General features: G+C 44.8%; 1 protein-coding gene across 1 annotated transcript in view; it reads right to left on the reverse strand.

Moving 5' to 3' along the window:
• Positions 1-478: 478 nt before the first annotated feature.
• The window catches only part of RNF222 (ring finger protein 222), a 29,890-nt gene continuing 5,190 nt past the window's right edge, over positions 479-25,178 (reverse strand). The window contains exons 2-3 of the mRNA XM_077257782.1: positions 3,830-3,893; positions 479-1,680 (exon numbers count right to left, since the gene is read on the reverse strand). Coding sequence (XP_077113897.1) covers positions 1,026-1,664 — 639 coding nt within the window. The 5' untranslated portion in view covers positions 1,665-1,680; positions 3,830-3,893 and the 3' untranslated portion in view covers positions 479-1,025. The remainder of the gene's footprint in view (positions 1,681-3,829; positions 3,894-25,178) is intronic.

The following is a 25,178-nucleotide window of genomic DNA, read 5'->3' on the forward strand; positions in this document are numbered from 1 at the left end:
CAGAAAATAATCTGCAGCATGTGAATTCTCTGTGCGTTTTTGTCTTGGGTTTTTCACCCATTGAATGCACTGAAAAAAAACGCACAATAAAGGCAATTTTTTTGAGGTTGCGTTTTATTTTGTCAAGAGATGCAGAAATGGTGCAGAAATTTCTGCAATCAAACACTAAACATGTGCACACACCCTAAACCTCTAAGGCCGCAACGCCAGGTGTCAGCTATGTGGTGGCGGTACTGGGTGTTATGATATCCGATCGGATATTAATGACATCCTAAAGATAGCTCATCAATATCTCCACCCGATAAACCCCTTCAAGCGGTTACACTGTAGAAGAAAACCATGACTGTTCCCTTCCATAAACAGCTCCACACCTGTCATTAGGTATGCCTGGAATTTCATCTGAGCGCCACTGAAATTAATAATTGCAATACCACGCACAACCTGTGGACAAATGTGGTGCTGTTCCTGGAAAAATCAAAGATGGAATCATTCATTTTCACAGCTTGTTTACATTTATTGTTTCAATATTCCTCTAGTCTTTTACCGAAGCATATAATTTAGATGAATCAAAATGAGTATTTTTCTAAAATTATATTAGTATGGTGTTTCCATTTTTTTTACATACACCTTAAATAATCTGTTTTATAGTCCTTCATATTTGGTGCTAACCACGCAGTCTCAAGCAAAAATTGTCAGTACTGAGTTTTCTAATGGCACTATAGACCAGCCATGGTTGACTTATTTTGAGGCTTAGAATTATCTTCTTTTAGCCAAAATCTAAACCCAGAAGGTGCCATGTATTATTGAAGTATCTTACAGTCCAGCACAAACCTCCATCTTTGCCTGCAGCAAAATCCAGTCTAGGTTTATCCAACGAACTTAAGTGCCAAAGATGTCCATCCCTGTGCGTCTCACAGCATATCTATATCTGGAGGCAAAACCCGTCTTCATGTGATGGTCACCACATTTTAGATGGTGCAATTTTACTCCTGGTCCGAAACCTCCGAAGAAGGGCAACCTCATACTCATGTTTTTTTGACCAACAATATCCATGGAAGTACTGCCGCCAAGACAGCCACGAGAAATATCAATAATAGGATCATTATTAAAGATGGAGAACGACAACAATTCGCCCGGGCATCAACACTGTGGGTTTCAGTGTTAGTAGTGACAATGTCTTCACTGCTCTCCATGAGTTGGCCTTGATCACTGATTATAAAAACTTGAGAGCCACAATTATGACCTATTAGATCTGGGTTGGTATCATCAGAACATGTACACCTGCATGGGTCTTGAGAACTATGTGGCCCGGTTGTTTCAGGAATGGGTATGACCAATGTGTTAGGGTTCCCTACTATGGTAGAATGCGTAAGACAGGAAAGACTGTGAGGAACCTCTAGAATCTGATTGAGTTCTCCAGTTTTTGGTGGCAAAATAAGTCCCCTCTTGCTGAGGAATGTCACATAGCGGCACAGCGGACATATGATATTCTTCTTTATTGAACCCTCTTTTTTGGCCGTCATGAGATACTTCACCAGGCAATCATGGCAGAAGGAATGACCACAACTCAACCTCCGCTCTGAGACATTGGGGTTCTGTAGACGTTCATAGCACACAGGACACTCGTTTGTGGGAGTCTCCTTGCCAATTTCTTCACCTGACATGGCTTTCAAATATTTCCTACACAGTAAAAGAAAAAAATGTAGATGAGATTGTAGTCTTGGCATATTTTCTTATATAACACACACTGTCTGGTGATGTATGGGATATTTGTGGTTGACTAGATCCAACCACACATTAGACTAAAGTCAGAATAACCCACTGATATCAGTGGGATCATCCGACAATCTAATATGTACAGGGACCTCCTGATTCTCCCTCCGGCAGATGAATTCAAAAGAGAGAAGGATCTGGGTGGTTGAATTTCAGCAGCGGATAGTTTTTATTCCTGGTAGTTAAAGCCACCACCAGAGGATTCTGGCAGCGACTCTGTCATAGAGGGCAAAGAAGCACTTGGCCAAGTCAAACATTCCTGTGTACTAGCTTATTTACAAAAACCTACAAAATCACCTACAGGTTATGACTTTACTACTTGTTGTTTACTAAATGCCAGCATTCTATTTAGCATTTAGTTAATACTATCTCTTGATGTGAACACTCTATTTTTATGAGACTCAAATTAGCACTTTAGCATTGCACAAGCACTTTAACCTCGGAAAAAAGCAGCTCTTTACAGTACCAGCAAAGTGAATGAGATTTCTGAAATCTCATGTAGATGCTGCTAAGATTTTTCTTGCATATTTGAACCTTCAGGCTATGTGCCCATGTTGCCGAAATGCTGCGGAAATGTCCGCAGCATTTCCGAAACTCCCTGCCACGGGTAAAACGCATGCGGAATTCGCATGCATTTTCCCGCAAAACCCAAGCGTTTTGCAAGCGTTTTTAGCTTGCAGAATACTTGCGCGTTACAAGCGATTTGAGGCATCGCTTGGAAAAGTGATTGACAGGTTGGTCACACTTGTCAGGCATAGTGCGTTTTTTCAAATCTACAACGTGATTTATTTCAGCATTTTTCAAACATTCAAATGAATAGAAAAAATTTGCAAGTAAAATGCATTAAAAAAGGTATACAAAATCTAGCGCAATTTTTGAAGCATTTTTCGAGACAGCTCTTAGCTATCTAAAGTGTAATTGGGTGTTCCCACGTTTAAAAGTTATCCCATAACCCTGGTATAGGGCATAACTTTCCAATCACTGGGGGGGTCCAACTGCCGTGGCCCCACCAATCCCAAGGAGTAGGGCTCTCCTGTTTGAATGGAGCAGAGGTCAATCATGCACAGTACTACTCTTATTCATTCTTAATGGAAGCGCTGAAGATTGCCAAGTGCAGTGCTTGGCTGATCTTAAGTGTTTTAATTAGAATGAACGAAGAGTCATAATCGACCTCCGCTCCCTTTGGACAGGAGACAACTTTCAAACCTGAGAAAACCCCCTTTACGAGAAGTAAGTCTGATAGTGTAAGTTCTCATCTTAGAAGGTCGTTCTCTCACTTGCAGATGGGTCACACAATTTGCTCAAAATATGCTTTTCGAACTTCAGATTTATAAGTATAGTTTATGCTGCAGAAATGCAATTAATAATTTATATATTCAGTGTTCATATATGTGGTAGTGCTCGTAGTGTGCTGCTGCATCCTTTGTAAGTGTATCTAAATTTACATGTGATACAAATGTCTATTCTGGTGTATCTAAGCATTTCATGTGTGATGTTGTGCTGCTGATCTTAGACTACCATGTGTGATACAGTCTTACCAGCTGATGAGCTAACACTTCTAAGCCAACCATGTGTGATACTTATCTACTGAGCGGGTGTATCTCATCCAACCATGTGCGATACTATTTACTGTTTCAATTGATATAAGCCTCAATATGTAACACAGTTTTAAAGAACTACACAGGACTCCTTCTGCTATCATAGTCTAATATATCTAAGCCTATCATGTGTGTAACTATTTGCTGAGCAGATGTATCTAAGTCTGTGACGTGTGATACACTTTTAAAGAACCACCCAAAACTACATCCCCCATTATGTAAAGCCTATGCTGCGTGACACTGTATATAAGTTACTATATTTTATATAGATTGCTATATCTTGAATATAATGTGAAGAAACAAACATAAAAAGCATAAAACACAGTCAGACATCACAAGCGGAAACTCATTAATGTTGTCTCTAAAAATACCTCATATTAGGTAAGAGTTTAAGCTACGTTCTTTTCGCACAGCCGAAACTTGACTGGTCAACCATCAATCATTAATGGGGGACTTACTAGTTGTGGCTCCAGAAAGCCAAAGGTTTGTTCTCCTTGTCAACGTCTTCTCCGTCTGGAGAGGCTGAAAGCAGAAGAAGACGACTGAAACTGAACAGGGTGTTTTCTACGTTATACGAAAGGCATTTTCCTCATCATCCAATACAGCGATTCCTTGAACTGACGTGAATAATCACTGAATGCTGCTTAACCTGTTTTTTTGCCTACTGGGTTTGGCATGGAGCTGGGAGTCTATCCATCTTTCCATGCCATGTAGTAACATGGCTCCTTTGGTATCACCTGAATTTGCACTGTTCACTCACTTTTTTAGTTTTGTCCGAGACTGGCAAAAGGCCCATCATTGTCTGAAGAATTATAAGTGTAGTCAAAGAAGTACATTTAACTTACAGAGCTCCTTAAAGACTGACTGATGGATGGGGAATACATGGCAAAAGCTTTCTTACAGACTATGGGTACACTATTAAAGAAGGCTCTAAAGAAGGTGAGCAGACAAGTGGTCAAGTGACCCAACAAGATGGATAATGATTAGTGATGAGCGAATATACTCGTTACTCGAGATTTCCCTAGCACGCTCGGGTGTCCTCCGAGTATTTTTTAGTGCTCGGAAATTTAGTTTTTATTGCCGCAGCTGAAAGATTTATCTGTTAGCCAGCATAAGTACATGTGGGGATTCCCTAGCAACCAGGCATCCCCCACATGTACTTATGCTGGCTAACAGATGTAAATCATTCAGCTGCGGCAATAAAAAATAAATCTCCGAGCACCAAAAAATACTCGGAGGACCCCCGAGCGTGTTCGGGAAATCTCGAGTAACGAGTATATTCGCTGATCACTAATAATGATCCTTAACATGACCCATACAGTATGTTCATGATGGGATGGCACAGTACTTACAAGGCAGTATCGATTGATGCATACCTCTGTAAACTCTTCCAAATGTACTGTATTTTGGCTTAATTGCTTTATAGTATAGCAGCATGGGTGAGGAGTATGGAATTGTTAAACGTTGTTAACAAGTTTACCAACCCTTGGGTGCCAGTTGTGAACTCTATATCAGGAGATGAAGCATAAAGGTGTCCATACATATAAGAACCAGCCGACTATCCTATGAGTATGGTGCCCTCAAGACTCTCCACCATCAGAGAAAAGAAGGGTTGGGTATGTTGACTTGTAATGCCTGATACCTTTGTTCTTAAGGAAGAACATTAGATTATGACCCATCAAACCCTCCAATATCGGTAGGATAGGCCGAACGTCTAATGTGACTGATGGGGAGATAAGGATGTCCTTGTGTTCTTCAGGTAAATAACTTGCTGGCAAAAGTGTCTTAAGGCCCCCATACACATTAGACTAATGTTGACTGAACCCACCAATATCAACAGGTACAGCCAAAAATGTAATATGTAGGGGGGAACCGACCAACTGATCGTCAAGGGAGATGTTGATTTGGATCGGACTGCGGATCTCATTGTTCTCCTTGAGATCACATTGTTCTCCCAGAGATAAGACTTTCTCATAGAGAACACAAGAGCTCTCAGCCGACTGAGTGCCCCTGAGTATGGTACAGTCAGTTGAGATGGTTGTCAGACGAACAGTTGGCCGAAGCTACGTTCTGCAGACAGCTATCTAATGTGTATGGCCGAGCTTTACTCCGCTCTCTATAAAGAACACATCAATCTTTAGCCCAGCCAAACATTCATGTGTAGAAATTAGTTGGGTGAGATAGGCATAGGTCAAACGAGCATTCAGTCAACAGTTATTGAACGTGTATGGGCACCTTTACTTCCCTGTGCACATTGACAATACATGTATTCTTGGCCTAGCTGAGCAGACCTGTATATTGGGGATATCTGAAGGTATAGGGGTCTTCCAAATGAGCATTCATATGACAGCTAGCTATTGAAGGTGCATAGGCAGCATTAGTGTAGCCCTGGGCATCATGGCTTTGAAGACAATTAACGAGCGAGATTACTTTTAAGTAGATTCTAGTGAAAGTCAGGAGTAATTTAGTGATTATCTAGTCTTAAGGCCCCGTCTCACATAGCGAGATCGCTAGCGAGATCGCTGCTGAGTCACAAGTTTTGTGACGCAACAGCGACCTCCATAGCGATCTCGCTATGTGTGACACGTACCAGCGATCAGGCCCCTGCTGCGAGATCGCTGGTCGTGTCGGAATGGCCTGGACCTTTTTTTGGTCGTTGAGGCCCCGCTGACATTGCTGAATCGGTGTGTGTGACACCGATCCAGCGATGTCTTCACTGGTAACCAGGGTAAACATCGGGTTACTAAGCGCAGGGCCGCGCTTAGTAACCCGATGTTTACCCTGGTTACCAAAAAAAACAAACACTACATACTCGCCTTTCGGTGTCCAGGTCCCTTGCCGTCTGCTTCCTGCTCTCACTGACTGCCGCCGTACAGTGAGAAGTGAGAGCGCAGCAGTGACGTCACCGCTGCGCTCTGCTCTCAGTGTACGGCGGCTCAGTCAGAGCAGGAAGCAGACGGCAAGGGACCTGGACACCGAAAGGCGAGTATGTAGTGTTTGTTTTTTTTGGTAACCAGGGTAAACATCGGGTTACTAAGCGCGGCCCTGCGCTTAGTAACCCGATGTTTACCCTGGTTACCGGGTGCTGCAGGGGGACTTCGGCATCGTTGATGACAGTTTCAACGATGCCGAAGTCGTTCCCCTGATCGTTGGTCGCTGGGGAGAGCGGTCTGTGTGACAGCTCCCCAGCGACCACACAGCGACTTACCAACGATCACGGCCAGGTCGTATCGCTGGTCGTGATCGTTGGTAAATCGCTTAGTGAGACGGGGCCTTTAGTGAAGTAACAAACATAATTAACTTTTTAAGGGCCTTCTACGACATTGGTGAATTGGAGTTTCTAGGCAGGAAGTTTTCCCATTTCTTGTGAGGAAATACCTTCTCCTAGAAGGAAGACATTTACAGGGGACAGAAAGAGACAATAACTTCTCTAGGTGACAACTGCACATTCCACTGGATGATGGAGACCCACTTTATGAATCGACTTTTGCTTTGAAAATTCTTGCAGATATTTTGTGATGTAAAATACTAGTCAAATTATGGGAAATTCTGATTTTTTTTACCAGTTTCCCTTAAAGAAGACCTGATTCTTGCCAATAATATGTATTGTGTTAGCCAAGGGGGTTTGATCCTTATGAACATTTAATATGGCATGGGGCGGAAGCCATGGCCCGGTACCCATTTTTCACGTCCCCCCACATTACTTGCAGATGGGGGTCCTGGCTGGATGTGTGTTCTGCGACTATGGTGGCAATATGATACCAATGACTTCGGTTGGCCAGGACAAAATGTTGGAAGACCACCAGTCAAAAATAAGCAGTCTTTTATTGAACATTAACTTGGTAGGAATTATGTACAATAGATAGAGGGTGCATAACGTCGCGAACAATTCCTTTTGACATGGAGCATCTTCACACACATTTTCTCTTACCTTCCCTAGGCTCACTGGTTTCTTCCTCCTCAGCTAGCATCTCTACCTTAACCACAACCCAACACAATGCTTCTGAGCTTCCCAAGCCCCCCAAATACTGGCCCCACAGTCCAATAAGTGAGAGACCTATACTTCAACCCATGGTTCTGCATCCTTTTCCCCTTAGGGAAGCTACTTTTGCCTCTATGACCGTGACTTAGCTTCTGAGCTACTGACACCAGGGGCACTTTCTTTATCTCCTGTTTCCTGTTCCATCCTATCCCATTACACCTCTGTCTTGCGAACTCGGTGCCGTCTTGCTAAGCGTCTTGTCCCAGGACCCGTCTCCAGTGCATCACTCTGTCCTTCTATTGCTTATCTTGTCCCTGCTCAGGATTACGCCATCAACTGCCTTGGTCTTGTCTCATGTCAGGGACATCCACTTCATGTAGCCTAACTCTCTGGTAAGACCATAGGTTTGCTTCTAGTGCTAAGCCCTATCTTACTTCCTGACAGGAAAATGTCTATGTCCCTTCACTTTAGCCACTCCCACTCTGGGCTAGTCCTAACTATTAACTTTAACTCTCCCTACTGTCTGTCAAACTACAACGCTGTCACTAATAACTAATAATGTCTTAACACACATTCTTACTAGGAAATGCTAGATGACTGATTTTTTTCCAGTAGATAAGCCAACCACCCACTCAAACAGTGAACAGGCCTGATTTAGCTGTTAAGAAGGTCAGCCACCCTCATTGACAACGGCACTGGTTACATTCCGACATAAGAAATGCTGCCAAGTGTCAAACCCAAACTGGGAGTGGAGCTTGAGGGACCCAGCACTGGAACTGGCACTTCTATTAGGGCACAATTGTTAATTGAAGAATTAACGCAAGCTCAATCACACCTGATGTCAAGGCACAGAAGGGGGCTGGCTTAGCTACTGAAATCAACAAGCTCCCTGCACACACAGCATTTGAGCTTAGTTTAAAGCTATGACTACAACAATATAAATTGTCACATACAGTATAGGAGAATATTGGCTTTCTGGCTTTGTGTTCCTGCAACAGTCAATGGAACATTATAATGAAGAATCAATATTTAAGCAATTTCCTGGTATTTTCTTTGTACCAACAATCTCAACCCCACATTGCTTTGCTCAGAAAGAGTGGAGCTCACATTCCTTGAGAAATCAAATGTATGTACAAACATGAAAAGGAAGCCACTTTCTGATATATCTATCTATCTATCTATCTATCTATCTATCTATCTATCTATCTATCTATCTATCTATCTATCTCTCTCTCTCTCTCTCTCTCTATATATATATATATATATATATATATATATATATATATATATATATATGTATGTATATAGTACAGACCAAAAGTTTAGACACACCTTCTCATTTAAAGATTTTTCTGCATTTTCATGACTATCAAAATTGTACATTCACACTGAAGGCATCAAAACTATGAATTAACACATGTGGAATTATATACTTAACAAAAAAAGAGTGAAACAACTGAAAATATGTCTTAGATTCTAGGTTCTTCCAAGTAGCCACCTTTTGCTTTGATGACTGCTTTGCACACTCTTGGCATTCTCTTGATGAGCTTCAAGAGGTAGTCACCGGGAATGGTCTTCCAACAATCTTGAAGGAGTTCCCTGAGATGCTTAGCACTTGTTGGCCCTTTTGCTTTCACTCTGCAGTCCAGCTCATCCCAAACCATCTCGATTGGGTTCAGGTCTGGTGACTGTGGAGGCCAGGTCTTCTGGCGTAGCACCCCATCACTCTCCTTCTCACACCTGGAGGTGTGTTTGGGGTCATTGTCTTGTTGGAAAATAAATGATGGTCCAACTAAACGCAAACCGGATGGAATAGCATGCAGCTGCAAGATGCTGTGGTAGCCATGCTGGTTCTGTATGCCTTCAATTTTGAATAAATCCCCAACAGTGTCACCAGCAAAGCCCCCCCACACCATCATACTTCCTCCTCCATGCTTCACGATGGGAACCAGGCATGTAGAGTCCATCCGTTCACCTTTTCTGCGTCGCACGAAGACACAGTGGTTGGAACCAAAGATCTCAAATTTGGACTCATCAGACCAAAGCACAGATTTCCACTGGTCTAATGTTCATTCCTTGTGTTCTTTAGCCCAAACAAGTCTCTTCTGCTTGTTGCCTGTCCTTAGCAGTGGTTTCCTAGCAGCTGTTTTACCATGAAGGCCTGCTGCACAAAGTCTCCTCTTAACAGTTGTTGTAGAGATGTGTCTGCTGCTAGAACTCATTGTGGCATTGACCTGGTCTCTAATCTGAGCTGCTGTTAACCTGCGATTTCTGAGGCTGATGACTTGGATAAACTTATCCTCAGAAGCAGAGGTGACTCTTGGTCTTCCTTTCCTGGGGCGGTCCTCATGTGAGCCAGTTTCTTTGTAGCGCTTGATGGATTTGCAACTGCACTTGGGGACACTTTCAAAGTTTTCACAATTTTTCAGACTGACTGACCTTCATTTCTTAAAGGAATGATGGCCACTCGTTTTTCTTTTGTTAGCTGTTTTTTTCTTGCCATAATACAAATTCTAACAGTCTATTCAGTAGGACTATCAGCCGTGTATCCACCAGACTTCTGCTCAGCACAACTGATGGTCCCAACCCCATTTATAAGGCAAGAAATCCCACTTATTAAACCTGACAGGGCACACCTGTGAAGTGAAAACCATTCCCGGTGACTACCTCTTGAAGCTCATCAAGAGAATGCCAAGAGTGTGCAAAGCAGTCATCAATGCAAAAGGTGGCTACTTTAAAGAATCTAGAATATAAGACATATTTTCAGTTGTTTCACACTTTTTTAAGTATATAATTCTACATGTGTTAATTAATAGTTTTGATGCCTTCAGTGTGAATGTACAATTTTCATAGTCATGAAAATCCAGAAAAATCTTTAAATGAGAAGGTGTGTCCAAACTTTTGGTCTGTACTGTATACTGTATGTATATATACAGCAATCGCTGCCTAGGCGGAGGCCACTGACCCATGTCCGGGTAAATGTAATAATCTACAGATCTTTTTCTAATGCAGCTGACCTGAACTGAGCTTACAGACAGAGCGGAAGTACTTAGTTCACTTATTATTGTGCCAACTCCAGATACCTGCTGGGTTTAGCACTGTTTCTGATCCCTATAGATGGCCTTAATGCTCAAAATACACTGTGGAGTGGTCAGTTGTAGGACGACTTATAATTCAGAGCACAAATCTCTGCCTAATTCTGCCTGACCAAGTCCTCCCTTTCACCCGGGATAAGGGTTTAGTTTGTTGCCCTATCGTTATATCTAAACTAGCTATTGAACCCGTTCTACGCCCTGGTGGCGAGCATTTATATTGGTATATGGTCTCCATCCTGTCATGTGCTGCTCCACCGTGTCATGTGCTGCTCCATCCTGCGCCCCCATCCTGTCATGTGCTGCTCCACCGTGTCATGTGCTGCTCCATCCTGCGCCCCCATCCTGTCATGTGCTGCTCCACCGTGTCATGTTCTGCTCCATCCTGCGCCCCCATCCTGTCATGTGCTGCTCCACCGTGTCATGTGCTGCTCCATCCTGCACCCCCATCCTGTCATGTGCTGCTCCACCGTGTCATGTGCTGCTCCATCCTGCGCCCCCATCCTGTCATGTGCTGCTCCACCGTGTCATGTGCTACTCCATCCTGCATCCCCATACTGTCATGTGCTCCAATCCTGCGCCCCCATCCTATCATGTGCTGCTCCATCCTGCGCCCCCATCAGTGCGGGCGGCTGTGCTGAGTGCGGGCGGCTGTGCTGAGTGCGGGCGGCTGTGCTGAGTGCAGGCGGCTGTGCGTGGCTGTGGGTGGCTGTGCTGGGTGCGGTGGCTGTGCTGGGTGCGGTGGCTGTGCTGGGTGCAGCGGCTGTGCGTGGCTGTGGGCGGCTGTGCTGGGTGTGGCGGCTGTGCTGGGTGCGGCGGCTGTGCGTGGCTGTGCTGGGTGCGGCGGCTGTGCTGGGTGCGGCGGCTGTGCGTGGCTGTGGGAGTCTGTGCTCGGTGCGGCGGCTGTGCTCGGTGCGGCGGCTGTGCTGGGTGCGGCGGCTGTGGGTGGCTGTGCAGGGTGCGGCGGCTGTGCTGGGTGCGGCGGCTGTGCGTGGCTGTGCTGGGTGCGGCGGCTGTGGTGGTTGCGGCGGCTGTGGGTGGCTGTGCGTGGCTGTGCTGGGTGCGGCGGCTGTGCGTGGCTGTGCTGGGTGCGGCGGCTGTGGTGGTTGCGGCGGCTGTGGGTGGCTGTGCGTGGCTGTGCTGGGTGCGGCGGCTGTGGACGGCTGTGCTGGGTGCGGCGGCTGTGGACGGCTGTGCTGGGTGCGGCGGCTGTCGCCACCTGATTCATTTCCGCCGCCATTTTCTTGGTCCTGCTCCCGGAATCAGCGCCTGCGCAGTCCGCGCTTTCCGGCGCCATTTTCTTGAAGACACACTGCAATGTGTCTTCTAGAAAATGGCGCCGGAAAGCGCGGACTGCGCAGGCGCCGATTCCGGGAGCAGGACCAAGAAAATGGCGGCGGAAATGAATCAGGTGGCGTAAGTAACAAATAGCTGTGACATGAAGTGCCACAGCCTCATGGCACAGCAATTTGTTACTTGTGCTACCTCATTCATTTCCGGCGCCATTTTCTGTGTCCTCCTGGTGCCGGAATCGGCGCCTGCGCAGTCCGCGCTTTCCGGCGCCATTTTCTTGAAGACACACTGCAATGTGTCTTCAAGAAAATGGCGCCGGAAAGCGCGGACTGCGCAGGCGCCGATTCCGGGAGCAGGGGGACATTCATGGCCCGGAAGCGTGTCGGTGGAACGGGACAGGTAAGTATACTCACCCTCCGCCTCCTTGCTCGTCCCTGCTTCTCTGTTGGAGATCGCGGTGTGCGTTCAGCGCTTACGCATACCGCGATCTCCTGGGAGCGTCGCTCTGTGGGGTCCAGACTGCGCCGGCGCTTGCCCTTGCGCAGTCTATAAAGGCTTCGGACAGAGTGACGCTCCCAGCGTTATATTATAGATGTGCAGGCTGAAGGAAAGTGGCTCATTGGTTCTCTCCCCAGCAACCAGAGAAAATAATATAATAGTCCCTTACCCCAGCTATACCCTTGCTTATAGGGCACTATAATTAGGGTCTTATTAAGCAAAGACTTTTACCTTGAATATATGGTCCTATTATACCCATACAGTCATATTAGATAAGATAACGGGCAAAAGGCACATCCATTATTACTTTTATCAAGGGATTGACTAAGATCTAACTTTATGACTCCTAGTTTCTAATACCTAGGTTAGCACTAACTTAAGCATATATTGAGGCTTCCATTTATACCATAAAGTAATTGCTTAAAAAGTCTTAAATGAGTTGTCCCATGAGCAATGTACATTTTAATTAATAGATCTTGGAATAATAATAAGTTCCACAATTGGGTGTGTTCATAAAAATTATCTGTGCCAAGATAATCTTATAAACAGGGCCGGACTGGGACTAAAATTCAGCCCTGGCATTTGAAGTCACACAGGCCCACTTGTCACATGGTGACTGTATAATATCTTTGTACACTTGTAGGCTACAAGAAGTGAGGGGAGTGTAACACGACTATATAACATATAATTACAGCTGTATCCAGCATTACAGCTCAGCCCCCATAGAATGTAATACAGCACAGCCCCCATAGAATGTAATACAGCCAGCCCCCATAGACTATAATACAGCACAGCCCCATAGAATGTAATGCTGCACAGCCCCCATAGAATGTAATGCAGCACAGCCCCCATAGAATGTAATGCAGCCAGCCACCATACAATATAATGCAGCACAGCCCCATAGAATGTAATGCAGCACAGCCCCCATACAATATAATGCAGCACAGCCCCATAGAATGTAATGCAGCACAGCCCCATAGAATGTAATGCAGCACAGCCCCCATACAATATAATGCAGCACAGGCCCATAGAATGGAATGCAGCACAGCCCCATAGAATATAATGCAGCACAGGCCCATAGAATATAATGCAGCACAGGCCCATAGAATATAATGCAGCACAGGCCCATAGAATATAATGCAGCACAGGCCCATAGAATGGAATGCAGCACAGCCCCATAGAATATAATGCAGCACAGCCCCATAGAATATAATGCAGCACAGGCCCATAGAATATAATGCAGCAGAGGCCCATAGAATGGAATGCAGCCAGCCCCATAGAATATAATGCAACAGAGGCCCATAGAATGGAATGCAGCACAGCCCCATAGAATATAATGCAGCACAGGCCCATAGAATATAATGCAGCACAGGCCCATAGAATGGAATGCAGCACAGCCCCCCCCCCCCCCAATAGCTCCACAATCCAGTCATCACTCATTGATAAAAAAAAACAACAAAACACTCTACTCACCTCTCTCCTCGTGCCCCGCGCTGCTCTGGCTCTGGTCTCAGCAGTCGCAGTCTGCCCGCCCGGTCACACAGCAGGTGCGCGATGATATGACGTCATCGCGCACCCGCAGTGTCAGTGGCAGGCAGAGCGGGGAATGATGGGAGAGGAAGCGTCAGCAGACGCTCTCTCCTCCATCATTGCATTCAACTGTACCGGCGTCTATGACGCCGGTATAGTTGAATGCGGGGCCGGGAGTGCGCCGACAGCGGCACACTCGAGCGGCCCACTACTGCCACCGGCCCTTCTGGCATTTGCCAGAACTGCCCGATGGCCAGTCCGGCCCTGCTTATAAACATAAATGTGCCCCATGCTATGTACTGTCTTATTTTCTGTGCCCTACCATTCAGACAGATGCCTCAGCTCCTGGGCAGGGGAGGGATCATAAGTCACTTATGATAAGTGAGTATACAGACATCACAGCAAGTGCTGACAGCTGCTTCTTACTGAGGTAACACATTTCTCTGCCTGTTTTAACACAGGAATGAGTGTTTCTCCAGTGTCTCCAGCCCTCTGAGCTCTTCACATACAAGCTCAGTGTCCCCTGGAGGTCCTACATCACTGACTTGATTTATGATGAGTTCAGAGGGCTGGAGACACCACAGAAACATTTGCTCCTGTGTTTAAAATAGGCAGGAAAATGTGTTACCTCAGAAAAAACAACTGCAAGCCAGTGTTTTGAAGACTGTATACTTAGTTATCATAAATCACTTATGCTTCTTAACCCCATCGTGACATGCACCGCACTAGTACTGCTCTGCTGGAGATGCGTTCACGCAAACTGCAGTACTAGTACGGCAGCATGACCGTGGGCTCATGCTGAACGCCTCGGCAATCGGGTGCGGGTGTCAGCTGTATGTGACAGCTGAAACCCCGCAGTAACGGTCACAATCAGTGCTAGCACTGATCATGGGCATTTAACCCCTCTGATGTTGCTGTCAGTAGAGACAGCGGCATAGAGAAGCATTGCGCAGGGAGGGGGCTCCCTGTGCGCTACCATCAGGACAACGCGATGCGATCGCATTGTCTTGATGGTCTCCATGGAGACCCCCCAGCTCCAAGATGGCTGTGGGGTCCTGCAGGTAAGGTGGCTTGTGAGTGCCTGCTGAGAGCAGGTGTTAGCATGCCTCCTTACCTGCCTGTCAGATCGCTGATCTGATGCTCTGCAGTGCAGAGTATCAGATCAGCAATCTGATGTTATAAAGTAATGTCCCATACTGGTACAATGTAAAAAAGTAAAAAAAAAAAATATTACAAAGTGTAAAAATATTTTTTTTTTAAATCCCTGAATAAAGAATTTTTTTTTTTCCAATAAATACATTTATTTCTGTAAATTAAAGAAACAATAAAAGTACACATGTTTTGTATCGCCGTCTCTGTAACGACCTGCTCTATAAAACTGTCCCACTAGGTAACCCCTTCAGTGAACCCCGTAAAAAATAAATAAAAAACGAGTCAAAAAACAATGCTTTATCTTCATATCGCCGAATAAAAAGTGCAATATAAAGCGATAAAAAAGGATGTAAATAAAAATGTTACAGCTGAAAACGTCATCTTGTCCTGCAAAAAAACAAGCTGCCATACAGCTCCATCAGCTGAAAAATAAAAAAGTTATAGCTCTCAGAATAAAGCAATGCAAAAATAATAATTTTTTTCTATAAAATAGTTTTTGTGTAAAAGCGCCAAAACATAAAAAAATGATATAAATGAGGTATCGCCTCATAAAGAATAAAGCTGCCGTACCAATTTTACCGCACACGGAATGGTATAAAAAAAAGCAATTCCTGAATTGCTGATTCTTGTTTATTCTGTCTCCCAAAAATCGGAATAGGAAACGATGAAAAATGTCATGTGCCCGAAAATGGTACCAATAGAAACGTCAGCTCGTCCCGCAAAAAACAAGCCCTCACATGACTCTGTCGGCCAAAATATGACAAAATGATAGCTCTCACAATATGGTGACACAAAAACTAGTTTTCACAATAATAAGCGTCTTTTAATATGTGACAGAAGCCAAACATAAAAACCCGATATAAATCTGGTATTGCTGTAATCGCATCAACCCAAAGAATAAAGTTGCCTAATCACTTATACTGCATGAGGAATGACATAAAAAAAATAGAAATAAAACCAATTCTTCACATGCTGTTGATTTTTTCATTCTGCCTCTAAAAGATCGCAGTAAGGCTCGGTGCATATTTATCCTGCGCTCTCCGCTGAGCGTTTACATCGGGGTGTCCATGTAAATCTCTGAAATACGTGATTCATACAGAACCTCAGGCCAAAAATTCCCTATATTGATGCAGATGTAGGCACTGTGGACTCCATCTGACCTGTGATCTGGTGGTGTACATCTTTTTAGAATTGCATAAAAGTGCCATCAGCCACAGTTTTGTGCTTCTGAAAAGAAGGACACCGTGGAACAGAGGCCAGACGGAGTCCAAAGTAACTCTGCTGCCTCATTATAGTGATTGGATCCATCGGGGGTTTCATCTGAATCACGTCATTCAGAGATTTAGATGGAAACTCCAAAGTAAGTGGTCAGCGTAGAGCGCTGAATAACTGTGATCTCAAACGTTATGTAAAGTGTTCCCAATAAAAGCTTACACTCAATTCACTGTCATCTGTTAACTGAAATATAGGGGGCTTCCACGTTACTGGTAGCACAAAGGCTTTGGAAAAGTGAAATGGCTCCTCACCTGCCAATAGAAATTCAACAAATTCTCCACTCCCAAATCCAAATGCCCCCTCCCTTCTGAGCCCCAGTGTGCCTAAACAACATTTAGCGCCCACATGTTTGGCATTTCTGTAGTGATGAGTGCCCGTCTAATTTACAGGTGCCTGCCTCCAGATGCATGAGCTGGGCATAATGTGCTGGTCACTACAGCGTACTGGTCACTACAACGGCAGTTTGCAATTTTCACTCAGCAACATCCACTGCTGCTCTGCTTGTTTCTGACAAACACCTGCAGCGCCCCAGAGTCCTGGTCGTTGCAGTACTGATGCTCCGCCGCTAAGGGGGGCTATGGTACGTCTGATGGCACTGAAGGAGTTCACCTGACCAGGTATCACAGACACCAATACACTTCACAGTCTGGCCTCCAGGGGGAGCTAAGGGCGCTATGTATTAGGCCACTCCTCACAGTCTGGTAAAACTGGGGGTTGGATAGGAAGTTAGTCAGAAAGCTGACTGGGTTGGAACCAGGCAACATCCTGTGGCAGAGGGTGTTGCAGGGGAAGATTCAGGGGGGTCCCTGTCAGGGGTGGGATCCTGACAGAGGCCTAGCGAACAGAGAGAACGTTACGGGACCGCACCTGCACCTGATCGCGGCGGTACCCTAAGAAAGGACAAGAAGCGAGGTTTATTGTGCTGAGTGAGAAACGAGATCAACACAACAAGGAGAAACACCAGTAGGAGTCGTGCTGTAAGACCGAGGCAACATCCTACTGAGGCGCGTAGCCGGTGGCCGGAACGCCGAGGAAGTATAGAGCTCCAGGCCTAACTTCAAACCTACGGCAGGACAGTCAGTTATAGGCGGGCTGTCTCACCCAAATCACCTAAGAAGACATAGGGGGCAACAACAGGAGAGGGGCGACACTAGGGTCCAGGAAGAGCTCCGAGCCTACCCGTCATACGGGTGCGTCCTAGCCATATCATCTGGGGGACGAAGAAGAACATCATAATCGAGTTGTGAGGGAACTTCAGAAACAGACACAACAGTTGTGGGGACTATCCCATAAGCACAGCAGGGGAGGACCACAGCACACAAGCGCTAGAAGGTAGGCACAGATTTCCACCTGCAAAGGGAACTCTGGAGGTGCCATCGGACCGGCCGGACTTGCGCAGCCCGGTTAACCGTATTCCGGACTGAGGATCCTGAAGCCTTCAGTAAAGAGGTAAAGAGACTGCAACCTGGTGTCCTTGTTATTTACTGCGACCTGCACCGCACCATAACATCACCCCCACCAACACCTTCATTGTACGCCCCTCAGCAGGGTCACGGACCGGGTCTAGCCACCGTGACAATCCCAGAGCAGAGACTCAGAGGCCCGGTACCGGGTACCCCTCGGCCCTGCGGCAGTGGGGGCGCTACACACCCATGGAGTAAAAATCATCACTACATCTGTAGATAAATTCCCAAAGGGTTATAATTTCCAAAATGGGGTCTCTTGAGGGGGGGAAGGGGGTGTCTGCTTTTTAGCATTTATGGGCTCTTATGGAATCCACAAGCTAGTCTAGGAAAATCTGCGCTACAAGAGGCAAACAGCGCTCTGTCCCTCCTAAGTCACTGCTTATAGCAAAGTAGTACTGTACAGTCACATATGGGGTATTTCTACATTCAGCAGAAATTGTGGGACAAATTCTTGGTGCCATTTTTACCCATATCCCAGTGTGAAAATGTAAAAGTTGGGGCTAAAACACAATCTTGGTGGTAAAAATGTAGATTATTTTTTCTTCACTGCCCAATGGCATAAAAGTTTGTGACACACCTGTGGTGTTAATATAATCACTGCACCCCTAAAGGTTTAATTGGTAAAATGGGGTCACTTATGGAGGGTTCTGCTGCTCTGGCACTTCAGCAGCTCTGCCAATGTAACATGGCTCCCTCAAACAAGTGCAGCAAAATGTAATATGGCGCTACTTCCTTTCTGGGCTTTGCACTGGACCTCAAAAGTAGTTTTCAACCACATATGGGGTATTGGTGAACTCAGAACTCAATTGCACAACAAACTTTGGGGTCCATTTTTTTTTCTTTTGCCCTTGTGAAAATACAAAATTTGTAGCTAAAAAAGATTTTTGTGGGAAAAATGTGATTTTCTTTTATTTTCACAGCGTAACGTTATAAACTTCTATGAAGCACCTGGGGGTTCAAGATGCTCAGTATACATCTAGATAAGTTCCCTAAGGTGTCTAGTTTCCAAAATGTGTCACTTGTTGGGTGTTTCCACTGTTTAGGCACATCAGGGGCTCTTCAATTGTGACGTGGCAACCGCTAATTATTCCAGCTATTTTACATTCAAAAAGTCAAATGGCGCTCCTTCACTTCCGAGCCCTGCTGTGTGCCCAAACAGTAGATTTCCGTCACATATGGGGTATCGTCATGCTCAGGAGAAATTGCACAACATAATGTATGGTCCATTTTTTCCTGTTACCCTTGCGAAAGTAAAAAAAAAAAAAATAGGTCTAAAGGAAAATTTTTGTGAAAGAAAAGTAAATGTTTGCTTTTACCTTCCACATTCCACCTGAATGGTTAATAAACTTCTTGAATGTGGTTTTGAGCACCTTGAGGGGTGCAGTTTTTAGAATGGTGTCATTTGGGGTATTTTCTGTCATATAGGCCTCTCAAAGTCACTTCAAGTGTGAGGTGGTCCTTAAAAAAAATGGTTTTGCAAATTTAGTTGTAAAAATTAGAAATCGTCAACTTTTAACCCTTATACCTTCCTAACAAAAATAAATTATGTTTCCAAAATTGTGCTGATGTAAAGAATACATATGGGAAATGTTATTTATTAACTATTTTGTGCGATATGACTCTCTCATTTAAGAGCATAACAATTAAATTTTGAAAATTGCAAAATTTTGGCCAAATTTCCATTTTTTTCACAAATAAACGCGTCATAGCAAAGAAATTTTACCACCATCATAAAGTACAATATGTCACGAGAAAACATTCTTGGAATCACCAGGATCCGTTGAAGCGTTCCAGAGTTATGACCTCATAAAGTGACCGTGGTCAGAATTGTAAAAATTGGCCTGGTCATGAAGGTGAAAATAGTCTTCGGGGCAAAGCCGTTAACCTGTCCAGGAGCTGTGGTATGCATCGACCATGTGCCTGTACAGTCAGACATATAAGACATAGCAGCTGCATATTTACAAGATTATCTCAGCACAGGCACCTTTTTTATTAACTCATCCAACTGTGGATCGTATTATTATTACAAGGTCTATTAATTAAAATCTACTTTAAGGTCTAACTAGGAAATGAAAACAATGCAAAAGTCACTGGGTTTGAAAAGTACTTCCCTGTAATGATAACCCAGTTTCTACCAGCAAACACTGACTCTCTTTGTATCGTTTGGCACCAGTTCAAAAAAAATCTGAATAATACCACAAAAATCTTGTTCATGTTGTTTTCACTTGTATTTCCTCGAAAAATTTGCTAAAGCTGCACCTGAAGTGACTGCCGAGTAGAGTTTGGTACATTTTATAACTACAGACTTTAAAGGGAGGCTCCAGCAGGTTAGTCTTCTAGACCCTTTAACATAAAGAAGAATGAGAGACCGGTGACCTCTGTTCACAGATTCTCAGCCGAAGTGCTTTTCCTAAGGATTTTGTTTCTCCCAAATCAAGTCATAGATCTGAAACTACACCTACCAGGCACTGATGAGATGTCCAGTGGATATTCTGTAAATGTTTTAGTTGAGAATACCCATCTATTAAGACTGTTGGCCCACTCTTCAAGTTGACTGGGAGGAGAAACTGTGCCCCTCCACACCTTGCTCCATTCTGTCATCAAAATTGTAATTGGTCATGGGGCTCTCTTTAAAGGTGGAACATCCCAGCATCAAGCACATTAAACTTTCTGGTAACATATTTTTCTGGTGAGGATTATGGGGGGTTCGTTAGTGACCAGGAGATTTGCAATCATCTCCGGAAGATCTCCCCTATTCTTTATAGAGGCTACAAGACATTCCGGGAGAGTTGACCAAGGAGAACATGGCCAGCACTCTAAACAAGGAGTCAGGGGATGCCACAAGTGTGTGACAACTCTAAATCTGATAACATCACAATAGAAGAACTAATCCTTGGTTGGGGACCAGTTGAACGCAATGATGGAAGAGGGACCCATCCGCTTTCTCCTCCATCATTTTCCTTCTTCATTTAAGCTCTGACGTCTTAGCGCAGATGGCATCACTAGTTCGCTGAGCCGAGCAGTCAAGAGCTTCAGAACACATGCTATGGAAACCAAAGCAGGGGGGAAATTAGGAAAGGTGAGTATTTATTTATTTTTTAAATAAGTGAGGACATTGTGGGATCTATTATACTGTATGGTATATGACTCCCATTATACTGTATGGAGGACTACGTGAGTCCCATTATACTGTGTGGAGGACTATGTGGGGCCCATTATTCTGTATGGAAGGCTATGTTGGGCCCATTACACTGTATGGAGCGCTATATGGAGTCCATTATACTATATGGAAGGATATGTTGAGGCCATTTCACTATTTGGAGGGCTATGTGGGGGCTATTATATTAACGTGAAGGCCATCATACTGTTTGCAAGTGTATCTGGGGGGGATTATACTGTTTGCAGGTTTATGTGGATGCCATTATGCTGCTTGCAGATCTATGTGGGGGCCATTATACAGTGTGGAGGGTTTTGTTGGTTCCATTATACTGTTTGCTGGTCTATGTGCGGTGCCATTATACTGTTTGCACGTCTATGTGGGGGTCCACTATTTTGTTTGGAGGATTATACGGGTACCATTAAACTGTTTGCTGGGCTATGTGGGGTCTATCATACTGTGTGGGGGACTGTGGGGGGGGGGGGTGGCCATCATGCTGTTTGGAGGGCTGTGTGGTGGACATTATACTATTTAGAGGGCTAATGGGGGCCATTATATAGTGTGGAGGGTTGTATTGGGGCATCATGCTGTGTGGGGGCCATTATACTTTATGGAAGAATTCACTCTGAGGATATCATACTGTGTTTGGGGGCTCTTTTGTTAGCATGATACTTTATGGAGGCAATGAAAAGGAAATCTAGTTGCTTCAATAGGAGGAAAAATTACTTTGTAAGGGCTGCAAAGTTGTGAGTTATGCCCTTCTGTGATACCGCTGAACATTATTTAATTTTTTGGGGGGAGGCTACAGGGGCAGAAATAGAACTTTTGCTATAGGGCCCCATGATTTCATAGTCCCTCCTAGAGGGGGTACTATGCGATTACGACTTGCCTTTACAATACATTTGATTTAGACCATAGGTAGAGAGAACAACAAATTTGTTTACCTAGAGAACTCCTTTAAGATTGAGATGGACCAATATGTTTTTAGGCAAACAAAAAAAAATTATATGAGTAAAAAGTCATTATGCTGTGGCTATGTGGCTAATGGACACCTTTAAAGGGTTATTTAAGATACGATATTTTATTACTTGTCTCTAAGCTTACCCTAAGCACTATAAACAGATTTGTAATTCATTTATATTGAAAATTCTGTCCCTATCTAATGTAATGTATTCATCTTGTGTGGGCTGCTCATATGTGGCAATTATGCATAAATGATTAAGCAAAAGCCATCCTCGTTCCCTCAAATGATTGAGCAAAAGCTATCCTCGTTCCCTCAAATGATTGAGAAAAAGCTATCCTCGTTCCCTTTTCTGCTGTGCTTGGAGCTCCTGATTATCTCTGCCTATCAGACAAGTCCTGAGTACAGCAGAAGAGGGGATTGCACTTCTCTTATGCTGCACCATGGAGCTGTATATACCTGAGGCTGAGCGGAGATAATGTGCTGCAAGAAGGAGACAGTATAAAGAGAGGGCTGAGAGGAGCGATGTACTGTAGAGACCAAGAAGAGCATTGTGCTGTTGGGGGAGGCTGAATATAGAGAGGGCTGAGAGGAATGATATACTAAAGGAAGAGGCTGTATACAGAGAGGGTTGAGAGGAGCGATATATTGCAGGAAGAGACTGTATATATGGGAGCTAAGAGGTGAGATTTTCTGCAAGATGAGTCTATGTGAAGAAGGCTGAGGGGAACAATATACTACAAGAAGAAGCTGTTTACAGAGAAGGCTGAGAACAGTGAAATATTGCAAGATGAGGCTGTATATAATTTGGCTGAGAGGAGCAGTTTTTTGCAGGAAGTCACTGTGTATAGGGAGGCCAAGAGGAGTGAGATGCTGCAGGATGGGGCTGTATATACACAGGCTAATATGGGAGATTAATATGCTACAGGATGGGGCTATATATCAAGGTGGCTGAGAGCAGGGATGTGCCGCAGTATGTGAGTTGTTTAAAGAGAAGAAGAGAGAAGTAATGTACTGCAGGAGAAAGCTGGATATAGAGGAGCTAAGAGGAATTATGTGTTGCGGGATGAGGTTGTGTATCGAAGCAGCTGAGAGAAACAGTGTGCTGTAGGATGGGGCTGTATATAAAGGGGCTATGAGGAGTATTATGCTGCATGATTAGGTTCTATATTAATGCAGCTGAGAAGAGCAATGTGCTGCAAGTTGGCGCTGTATGTAGAGAAGCTAACAGGAGTGATATGTTGATATGAGTGACAGGAGCTATGGGCAGCAGGATAGGACTTAGAGAAGTGATGCACTCACATAACAGATGATGTGCAGACTCAAGAGAAGCCAGAGTCGCGCTGGTCAGAGAAGAAGTTCTGAGGGGTGGGGTAAGAGCATTCAGAGAAGGATAAGAATGATGGGAAGTGTAGTTTGTAAAGACAAATCAGCGCTCAATAAAACAAATAAAGCTGAGGGCTATTTTTACAATACCTATATAAAATGATTTTCTAGTTAGTTATATGGCCATGTTGGAGATTTTTTAGATTTTGACATAGATCTCAGCAAAACGCCTTTCAGTGATGAAGAGCAAAAGTTATCACTTTAGCCTCATTATATATGGAAGATGATAGTGAGAGGCACAACATGGTGCCCTTATCATAAAACTTGTACTGATTTAGGGTACTGTCACACAGTGCCATTTTAATCGCTACGATGGTACGATTCGTGACGTTCCAGCGATATCCATACGATATCGCTGTGTCTGACACGCTACTGCGATCAGACACCCTGCTGAGAATCGTACGTCGTAGCAGATCGTTTGGAACTTTCTTTCGTCGCTTGATCACCTGCTGACATCGCTGGATCGTTGTGTGTGACAGCGATCCAGCGATGTGTTCGCTTGTAACCAGGGTAAACATCGGGTAACTAAGCGCAGGGCCGCGCTTAGTAACCCGATGTTTACCCTGGTTACCAGCGTAAACGTAAAAAAAACAAACAGTACATACTCACATTCCGGTGTCTGTCCCCCGGCGTCTCAGCTTCTCTGCAGTGTGAGCGCCGGCCAGCCGGAAAGCGAGCACAGCGGTGACGCGGTGACGTCACCGCTGTGCTTTCCGGCTATGGCGCTTACACAGTGGAGAGAAGCAGAACGCCGGGGGACAGACACCGGAATGTAAGTATGTACTGTTTGTTTTTTTTACGTTTACGCTGGTAACCAGGGTAAACATCGGGTTACTAAGCGCGGCCCTGCGCTTAGTAACCCGATGTTTACCCTGGTTACCCGGGGACTTCGGCATCGCTCCAGCGCCGTGATTGCACAGTGTGACCGCAGTCTACGACGCTGGAGCGATAATCATACGATGCTGCGACGTCACGGATCGTGCCGTCGTAGCGATCAAACTTGCACTGTGTGACAGTACCCTTAGAAAGGGCCATTAGTGTTGTTGAGACATCTCAATACCTATGGCCACAGCTGGAGAATGAGACAGACGGTGAGAGACTGAGACAGTGGATAAAGTCAGTAATACATGGTATCTCCGTTTCACCTTTGCTTTTGAGACATCACATTCACATAGACCCCACACTGTGGCAGCCGAGGCTCCACCATAGTGGGGGGTCAATCTACAGAAGTTGCAGAATGGAGATTGTGGTTGAATCACAAGAATTGGGGCAAAGAAATGCTCACGTTGCAAGGATCGAAAGGGGACAAGGAAAGTCAGCTGACCTCATCCATTCGCACGGGATTACCTGTGTTTGCCAACACTTGCCGTGTTTTTTAACAGACCTATTAAAAGCTACGTTTGTTACTTTTTATCACTGCTTCTGTGAAATTCATCGCTGGAGATCTATTCCTTCCTTTTCCCTCTAAGAAATGCTCACATGACAGCAGATTTTTAGGAGGTCTCGAATATTGCCCTAGATAACCAAGAGATTTGCACCTGGATCACTCAAGGCCATATCATCTGAGCCAAGGGAATATGGGAACAGAAACTATCTGTCACCACTTTCGATAACCGCCTTTCATATGCCCTAAATAATAGCAGAAATTCGCCCTGATCGATAGCCTCTTTTAGCAGTCAGTGCAGAGTCTCTTGTTTTAACAGTCCTCTTGTGTCAATAACGAATATCACTCTTAAGGGGCAATGATTAATAGATTACCTTTCCTGTAGTAAGGACCTCATGAAAAAGGTTTTTCAAAGAAGACAACCTACTGAACCCTTAAGGCCCCGTCTCACATAGCGAGATCGCTAGCGAGATCGCTGCTGAGTCACAAGTTTTGTGACGCAACAGCGACCTCCATAGCGATCTCGCTATGTGTGACACGTACCAGCGATCAGGCCCCTGCTGCGAGATCGCTGGTCGTGTCGGAATGGCCTGGACCTTTTTTTGGTCGTTGAGGCCCCGCTGACATCGCT

Source organism: Ranitomeya variabilis, chromosome 4, assembly GCF_051348905.1.
Source record: "Ranitomeya variabilis isolate aRanVar5 chromosome 4, aRanVar5.hap1, whole genome shotgun sequence".
NCBI classification, from domain to species: domain Eukaryota; kingdom Metazoa; phylum Chordata; class Amphibia; order Anura; family Dendrobatidae; genus Ranitomeya; species Ranitomeya variabilis.